This window comes from Diprion similis, chromosome 13 (assembly GCF_021155765.1).
Source record: "Diprion similis isolate iyDipSimi1 chromosome 13, iyDipSimi1.1, whole genome shotgun sequence".
Classification (NCBI taxonomy): Eukaryota; Metazoa; Arthropoda; class Insecta; order Hymenoptera; family Diprionidae; genus Diprion; species Diprion similis.
Window position 1 is genome coordinate 4,844,712 of NC_060117.1, and position 9,953 is coordinate 4,854,664.

The following is a 9,953-nucleotide window of genomic DNA, read 5'->3' on the forward strand; positions in this document are numbered from 1 at the left end:
ACGTAACAAATAAACAATTACAAGTTATTTTTTAACAAAAATGATGATTAAGATATTTAAAAAAGAAATACTTGCAACATTATCGTAGTTAACAAACATTATCCAGTGAGAATGATGATGATGTTCGTGAATAGAACGAACTAAGTGACTCGGTCGGTAAAACAGAACTACTGCATCACATCTGGTGATTTTTTGTTTCAACGGTTTCAACCGTTTCAACACAGTGCAGGTCGACGAAATGCAACCCGATTATACTCTTCTGCATTCGATTATTCATCGGACGTGAAGTGCAAATTCAAATTTCAGTTGTCGCTGGGTCATCGCGCGCGTCCAGTTCATCCAATTTAGTTGTCATCTGCGCCTGGTGCGCTTGGTTGTGCGTCGTCCGGAGGAGCTATGATACGTCGATCATAACCTCATTAATAATTTTCCAGTATAATTGGATTCCCCCCGTAATCGTCATGTAAGCTTTTTTTTTTTTTCATGTAAAACCGAGAATCCAATTGTTGTGATCGTTCGTCGTCAAAGAACCTATTGCGAACTGTGCTTTTCACGGTACATAATTCAAAGGGTGTATCAACTGAGTACTTATTCCTAAATGTCAACAATATTTCTGACAGTTCGGTCTGCCATCATCCTCGTGATTGCATCAATTAAAAGTTCAATATTTCCAGTTCTAGTAAAGAATCGCGCAACGGAACGACGACATGACCATTTGATGCAAATAAATAAATCATTGGTATGTACAGTTCTAAACGTTTTCCACCAATTTCAATGAATTTTAGTTCCAATTTCCCAATGTTTTCATGAATGTAACTGACACAGGTAAAACCCAAAATTTTCATATCTCTACTCTTTTCCAAACGGTTGCATAAATACAAAAACTTGTAGCTTGACGAAGAAAAATTCAAACATACGATCTTCGATTCGTGAAGTCTAATTAATTTGTATTAGAAAACAATATTCGTAATGTTTCAATTCATGGCTTGAAGAAGAATCATATCATTGATTCCATATGTTATATTGGATCTTAAGTGATCAGAAATTGGATCAACAATCTTACAAGGCGATTGAAAACCTCTAGTGTGCTATAAGTAGGTACTTAGGAAGCCAAAAGTATTTGTAGGATGTGATTTGGTATCGATGAGACCTTTGTTGCCACGTTTCAAGCAGAGCTAGCAGTCTTATCACTCGTGTACTCGATAACATTATTTGCAGATGTTTATTGTATCCAGGTTACAGATCGAGACAAACTTCTTCGTAGAGCTTTAATTTCTAAAACAATCAGATTGAAACTGGTAATCAAATTATCGATATGAACTTGGATTTGATGGCAATCATTGCTTCAAGACAAATAATCGATTCTTACTACTGATAATTCAAAAAGTATAGATACAATACTTCTTAGTTCTGTAGCATTTACGTTAAAAAAAAAAAAAAAAAAAAAAATGTACAATGAAAATTTGATATTTAAGTAATCGTCGTCAATTGTATTTTTAAACGCTGAGTAAAAAAGCTAGTCCAAGTCGTAGGTATAATTTGTATAGTCAGGCTACAATAGACTGTATCAATATATTGACCTCAAGTCCCTGAATAGGTGCCTGAATTCAGATAAGTATGCTATTGTGAAGAGTAACACACAGTGTTCACCAAAGCTTACTTGACAAGGTATCGAAGGTATATTATATCTAGACTTGAACAGCGGATCTTTCAATTTCTCTTTCACAATGTTATCTATTTTTACTCGTGTTTACTCGGTTGTGTCTTCGTCGTGACAAAAGAATTTCAAGTACCTTAAAGCCAACGAAATTGTTTGTTTAATGTGAGCTGAAGCGATCTTTGGTAATACATAATTCATTTGAAATTATGATCCAAACATCTTAGAGAAACGGAAAAACGAAATTTCAAATTTTCTTCTATTTTTGTGGGGAAAATTTTTTCGCGTTTATACTCGTTTGACTGATATTCAGATAATGGATGTATACTAGGGTGATTCAAAATAAAAAAAATAATTTTTTTTTTTTTTTTTTTGCAGAAACAGGCTTAAAAATTTGAGCTCTTAATATTAATATTAAGATGCTCCTCGTCGCACTTTTCTATTTTCCATAAGAATAAGACGGAAAAAATGGATTTTGCTCTTTCTGATTTTTATGACTAGCCAACGACGCGTCGTACAGAAAATTCATAGACATATTTTGGTAGAAAATTGAACGCTCTAGAAAAAAGATCTCTTGTCATTTTTTGATGAATCTACTCTTTCAAAAGTTATCTAGGGTCAAAAATTGACCCCCTATAACTTTTTAAAGATTAGATTTATCAAAAAATGACAGTAGACCTTTGTAGAGCGTTCAATTCCCAACAAAACTGTATTCATGAATTTTCTGCATAACGCATCGTTAGCTAGTTATCAAAATTTGAAGGAGCAAAAATCATTCTTCCCGTGTTATTCTTATGAATAAAAATTGACCCAAGATAACTTTTGAAAGAGTAGATTTATCAAAAAATTACAAGAGATCTTTTTTCTAGAGCGTTCAATTTTCTACCAAAATATGTCTATGATTTTTCTGTACGACGCGTCATTGGCTAGTCATAAAAATCAGAAAGAACAAAATCCATTTTTTCCGTCTTATTCTTAAAGAAAATAGAAAAGTGCGACGAGCAGCATCTTAATATTAATATTAAGAGCTCAAATTTTTACAGGCTTACTTTTATACCTAAATAAAACTTTTAAGCCTGTTTCTGGAAAAAAAAAATTATTATTTTTATTTTGAATCACCCTAATGTATACTGTGTATAATTTCATGCGCATCAATATTCTCCGTACTAAGCTCAAATTTATGGGCATAATTTATCACCTGTACGAAATATTGATCCATATATCAGTCTGCAATTGAATACTTTATGTCAAACGCTACATTATTATATTGATACTGCTTATTTTGAAAGACATTCTCTCCTGCGTACTCTCACGCAATCCATTCATGAACATTTGTACGCATCGCATGACTCAACAATAACATAATATAAGCTCAATAGAATAATCAACCCCAACATTTGTTGGATCAGTCTATTATCTCTGATTGTATCTCATCTTTTCATTCAATCCTCCGGATCTTTCTACGTGAATTGATTCTTTCAATGTATTCTTTATTACTTCTATTCTATCCGTTTGATTTGATTATTATTTTATAAAAGGTTTCTTTTTTTTTTTTTTTTTCCCTCCCCCAAGGTGTTCAGAGCAAAATTGTTTTGATTTTCGTGCCTTATTATTAGCAATAAACTTCCGAAAGTTCGTGCCTAAGTTTTTTGAATTTTTACTCGTTAATTTAGACACCTGGCAACATTAATAACAAAATATAGATTACAAATTTACATAAATTTCCTTTACAAATATCAATTTTGTGATTTTTGTTATACAAATTTTTCAAAAGGAGTTCGATTTTCAGGAGTATTCATCGTCGGTGACAAAATAAGTAATAAATGAGGTCATCCAATATCTGCGTACCTGGTTCCGTTCCTCTGGAATCACCCTTGCAAAATGAAAATTTTATGTCGAAAAGCGACGGACCCATGGATCCAATGGAAGATATGCAACGATTGCGTAACGTCACGCTCAGCAAAACTGTCGGCCTGTACAGATTGCGCGGGGATCTTGGATCCGGGAATTTTTCCAGAGTCAAAATGGCCATTCATCATCCGACTAATGGTCAGTACATTTGCTTTATCTCATGCGAGACCAGTGTGGAGGTAAATATGACGTTTCTGACATTCAGTAAGCCTTCGATCATAACTTTGAAATGCGTGATCACTTTTTTTCAAAATAGTTCATAGCATCGTCTTGCGTTAGTTTTTCATTTTATAATTTCCCTTAAGATCCCTTAAAAAAGGAAAAAAAATATCATCTAATACAAGTATTGATAATATTTGCACAAGCAACGTTAGAAAGTAAAACCCATAAACGGCGGCTTTAAGATTGATTTGAAATTTCAGAACGTGTGGCGATTAAAATATTGGATAAAACGAAACTTGATGAAAAAACACGAAAGATGTTGGCCAGAGAGATAGCTACTATGGAAGGAATTTGCCATCCACATGTGATACGATTGTTCGAAGTTGTTGAAACGTATGCAAGAATCTATCTTGTTACCGAATATGCATCTGGTGGTGAACTTTTTGAGAAGATCTCCGTTCAGGGGAGATTAAAAGTACGTTTATTACTTACTAACGAATTAGAATTGAAAGATTTTTAGAGACTGGAAACATTTGAAAATTCATGAATATTATATTTTACATAATACACAACTTTCAGGAAGAAGAAGCGAAGCCGTTATTTGTACAAATTTTATCTGCGGTAAAATATATGCATACCCTGGGTTTCATCCATAGGGACATCAAAGCAGAAAACGTTTTCTACGCAGGACCTGGTAAGGTAGATTCTCACGCGTATCCGCCATTTTGTAATGATAGAATTTTCAGTAAAAAAAGTAATGGCCTTTCGTTCGCACCTTTACACGCTGTTCCGAATTGCGAAATATTATTTTCCGAAATTGGAAAAATTCGAAACACTATGAAGATTGGAAATCACGGAGAACATCGTTTGTGGATAAAATGACACCAAAGCTAACAGCCGCTACTTCCAGCTCCATGACTCTGATACTAGAGCGTGGTTCGCAGCTGATGGTTCGGCTGTTGGCCTCAATATCATATTATTTACACTCCCATTATCTTATATTGCACAATTGTTGGTAATAAGACTTTGAGATTCAGAATAACGAGTATATTTTAGACACGTAGCAATGCGATATTGACCGATAAAAAGTGTTGAGAAGAATGCGAGGTATCGAGTGACTTTGACAAATTTTTGTTACCTTTACTATAACATTTTGATTTAAGGTCTGATAAAACTGGGAGATTTTGGATTCAGTACACGTCTTACCGATGGGCCTGATCAGGTTTTGAAGACTTTTTGCGGTAGTCCACCATACGCAGCGCCAGAATTGTTTCGGGATGAATCATATCTGGGGCCGTACGTTGATATTTGGGCACTGGGAGTATTGCTGTACCTGGTAGTTACCGGCACGATGCCTTTTCGCGCCCGCACTGTTCTTGGTCTTAAAACTCTGATACTTGAAGGAAAGTTTGTCACTCCTGACCACGTCAGTCTGCCTTGCCAATCGTTGATTTGTAAGTTCGTTTCCACTGATCAATTGTACAATTATTAAGCGGCGCCTTAAAGTTCTTGGAAGTACCAAAAAAGCTTATTCTTGATACAGTGATTACATGTGCAAATTGCTCGATAGGTGGATTGCTGTGTCAAACGCCTTTGGAAAGGTTGACGATTGATCAGATGCTGGCGAGCGAATGGCTCAAAGATACTACCGTACCTGCACATACTCCGTTTCAAGATTGTCTTTTATTGCCTACGATTACCAGCGATCCTAATCAGGTATGTGTATACAATAGTCTTTGCATCGGACAGAAATTTGGTAAAAACACTGAATGTGAAATTTTGTATTTCAGGAGTAATCTGGTTTATTTATAAGGTGCGTCATTTTTATTTCAGATTCCTGGAATCGAACGTGTTGCTCGATTAATGCTGGAAAAATTAGGTATAGATGGAACTTTATTAGCGACGCATGCCGACAAAGGTCCGAGGTCCAGTGTAATTGGCACATACAGGATAGTTGTGCACAGATTAACGAAACCTCCGCGAAACCAGGTGCAACCAGACACGTCGAGTGTCCCGAAAACATCGCAGTCGTTAATGACTAAGAAAGGACTAAAATCCAAGATGTGTTCGATATTATGATCACTGGATGGATCAGTAAAAGCAGCATGAATAAATGTTGAAACTTATTACTTGCATGTCATAAGAAGGTAGAATTCTTCACTATGAAAATGGAGAAACTTTGGTTTGAAGAGTCTAAAATTCCTCAATAATTCAAATTGATCAGTCGTTAGTGACTGGCATTAGGAATAAGAATTTGGGATAGAAGTTTCCAAAATCAAGCTCAAACAGTAGTTTCATTTGATCGAAGAAAAATTTTGAGAGTGTTTGTCGGGGACAGAGCTATTGGCCAGCTCTCGGCAGCCCTGATCGCCCGTATCATGCAGTAGTAGTAATAAGCTCGTGTAGAAACGTACCAAAAATGTTCTAAAACTGAGGTCACAGTTTAAACTGTGCTTGAACGATATTACATGATGAATTATAAAGTATAAACGTTATCAGATACTATTGCTCATCAACATTATTACTATTATAACTTTTGACAGTGCGTATATAATCACTCTCGTCGTTATTTGTAACTCTCGAGGTATGTATGTACATATCAGGAACTGCTTCTCAGTGATTGATCACGTTTACAATCTTATTAATAATGCTATGCGTCTTACTGTCAAATGCACTTTAATTTATTTTCATATTTCATCATAATCTTTATCTATTTATTTATATTTCAAGTAGCATTCGAGTTGTACAATAAAGTACAACTTGACTGTAACTTTAAAGTTAAATATAAAAATTACCGCTTCATTTTTTAATAAGTCATAATTTAGTGTAAATCCATATATTTAACTCTGAAGTTAACGTTAAGTTAAAATCAAGACCACCGCATAAGCCTAGCTTAAGGAATATTCAATTCGATTGAAAATGATTTTACGCAAAAATTTCAGTTTCCTGTGTGAATAATATGCACACAATAGATGGAAAGAACTGACTGTGGGTAGAACATTATCCAAATAATACACAAAGCTTATACCAAAAAGCGAAAGAGAGTTGTCCTCGGATAAATTATCCTTAGATAGTTGCAGTACTTTCCTGTACTTAGTACAAATGAATGTTATCTCGTAAAGAGGTTTAGTATTAGCGTGGTAGCGTTATACTTGTACATATTTTTGAGGCCGTAAGATACTATTTTCACTGTATAGAAGCACCGATTTATCGACTTGAATTTAAAGAAATTCTCGTTCAAACTCAATGTGGCGGTTACATTTCACGTTTTGTTGAATTTAAAACGGAAATACTATTTCTTTTAAAGCCTTGAATCTGTATCCGAGCAAGTCCGTATCGAAATGGCTTTTATAGCATTAAGAGCTATTATAGTAGGTGTATATTAGTTGTTGTATATACCTTAAATTTATATTTTTGGTCAAATTTTTATGTATTTTCTGTCCTCTCTTTAATGAACTTTCTCACTAATTGCATCTTTCGATGTGCCGCAAGTGAAAAAAATTGTGCATCTATAAGACTGAGACTTGGCGTACCATTTTTTGCAAGTGGAATCTCTCAAAATATCTATTGAATTAGATTGAGAGTCAAATATTTTGTGTAGAAACATTATTTGTTTTTTTAAAGTCAATTTTCGTCTTTATTTCATCAATTTATATCATAATTTCGTTTCCAAGGTGGCCGTGCATATTCAAATTTAAGGTATATACACATATATTTGTGTATACAATAATAAACAATGTAGTTGCTGGACAAACTACAAAAAATTATAAATAATAAGATTTTCCATAAGTAATCTTTCCCTTGGATTACATGCATGGCGCTGGCGCAATGTAAACGTATATTCAAGAAAATTGAATCAATGTTAAGACACTATTTTCTAGATATTTTTCCTCAAGTTAACCCTACGAATTCCATATTCCATGGGTAGAAATTTGATTCGCATGAATAATGATGATATATAATAAATGTGACAATATGAAATTTCAAATTCTATAAAAAATGGCTTTCAGTGTAATACGATTTTGTAATAAACTGTTGAACATGAGCTTTGATTCCTTAGTCGATGTATGAAAAATTTGTTGACACGTAATTATGCACATAAGCATATATTTCTTTAACTAAGTTTACACGAAAAGGCTCGAGTTCAATGATTTTCAAGATAATAATTTCGCTGTGCGCAATCCTTTGAGAATTTATGCAGTGTTTTAAAAATCGCAAAACTCGTTAATAAACTGTCAACTTCAGTGAATAAGATGTGATTTTTCATTTCTCTGGGAGAATGTGATATCAGTAAAAAGTGTCAACAATCTATGACTGTACATACATGATCAATTATGAAAAAAGTGAAAAGGAAATATGAAAAATTAACGCAGTGCGGAAATATATGCAGCTGATAAATTCTTACACACTTCATTTGAGAATAAAATTTTCTACACCATTTTTCGCAAGTAAGACTCGAAATTCTAACTATTGTGCTGCTGTTTCGATATAAATTAATTTTAATTACGCCTACTTTTTATCATATATAATATGTGTTACATAGTTATTGTTGTATATATATAATAGAATGCAAGATGTGATAATATCGAATATACTCAATGTTCCCATAAAAGTTTTGAATTTATTATAGTCCAAAACGATTATACTTGTTTTACAGGATGAAACTTGTAAATACCTAGTATTATTCAATAATAATAAGTTCTGCAACAATTCTTCTGCTAATGGAATTTCTGGACAAAGTAAAAAATCTCCGAAATCAGCATGTTTTGGCATTTTGTAGACAGTATTTACCCAAGATGCGCAGCAAATAATTCTTTCACATTTCCATTATTGGTCAAATTAGAAAGGAAAGAATAGTACTTTTGATGTTCTTTTTATCGTCTGGTGACGCACTTTATTTCTTTCTTTATCGGAATTACTGAAAGGTCGATGATGCGCTTTGTCGTTTAGTAGACAGACATCGATATGCAAATTTTTTTTGCTCCTGCTATATACTCGTGTCGAGCTGAAGCGTTCGAACGCTCACAAATATCCTTTGAGAGTCGTTGGAGTTTGTATGGATTCCGTAATCAATAGAAAAACGTCAGCTTGTAAGATTGTAATGATTGAATTCTGCTTCTCGGATAGCGTTTAGATCCCAAAACTCAGAGTGGAAATCTGTACAGCATTGGGTTTAACTTTTACGTGGAGTAAATACGTAAGATTTACTCCAGAATGAACCACTAGTGCTGAAAATTTTAGCATTCTGCGTCTCTGTTAGACTGTTCGTTTGATCATAAGCTTTTTCAACGCTTGAGATTAGTTTTAGAGATCATCCTAAATACGTCGTTTGACATACGAGTAATTATTAAGTTCCGTAACTGCAATAGATTATTATTTTTCCTCTTGTCTAGTTATTTAATCCTGAGGATTCTATGAAAATCTGCTATTACTCAAAATAATTTGAATCTTTAAATTTTTTATATTCCTAGGGAAAATGGATTTCTTTCATACGGTTCAGTTATTGATACAAATGCGTACTAATTGTATAGTTTACTACAAAACCCAGTGTCGTTAAAATTTTTTGTTCAAGTATAAAATTTATTATTATCGACAGTGAGCTTCTTTGGTTGTATTACGATTTGAATTTACTCACGAATTTCACTTCCTCGAAAAAATCACTAAATTTCATCACCAACATTATTCTATAATTAAAACTGGTCAACAAAAGTGTTTTCTCATAAATTTTGGCATCAACTTCCATTACCAAAGAGACCTTCTCGATCTTGCCAAATTATTTTTCAACATCACAATCCTAATGTTTGTGAAATTCAAATAATACCTTTGTTTACTTTCAATTGAAATAAAAAGATTGTATAACACTACAGTTAAGTTGAAGATCACTTTACCTAAATAAATTTATTGGCTGATTATTATTTTCGAATTTATTATCCTTAGTAATAAGTAAATTTTATTAAATATATAAGCGGATTTTATTATCATTATTATTATTATATATTATATTGTACAAAAAAGAAAACATAAGTTTACGAAAATAACACAAGGACTGGGCAGTGTTCTATTATACATGTATATTAGTTGCGGAATAATTTGGCTGCTTCGATGTACACTTTCGTTACGTCGGAGCGAACGATACGACATTAGAATAGTAATTCAATATCATATATTGCTTACACTTTATAAACTGTAGCTGATTAAGCACAGGATGTCCCTTTGTAAGTGT

The 9,953-nt window shown here is 33.3% G+C and overlaps 1 protein-coding gene across 1 annotated transcript; it reads left to right on the forward strand.

The window, feature by feature from the left end:
* Positions 1–334: 334 nt before the first annotated feature.
* LOC124413948 (serine/threonine-protein kinase NIM1-like) lies at positions 335–6,062 on the forward strand. Its single transcript, XM_046894761.1, has 8 exons — positions 335–463; positions 675–739; positions 3,447–3,706; positions 3,991–4,205; positions 4,310–4,424; positions 4,894–5,184; positions 5,301–5,446; positions 5,564–6,062. The coding sequence occupies exons 3-8, from the start codon at positions 3,481–3,483 to the stop codon at positions 5,807–5,809; spliced, it is 1,239 nt and encodes a 412-aa protein (XP_046750717.1). The 5' UTR covers positions 335–463; positions 675–739; positions 3,447–3,480; the 3' UTR covers positions 5,810–6,062.
* The last annotated feature ends 3,891 nt before the right edge of the window (positions 6,063–9,953 follow it).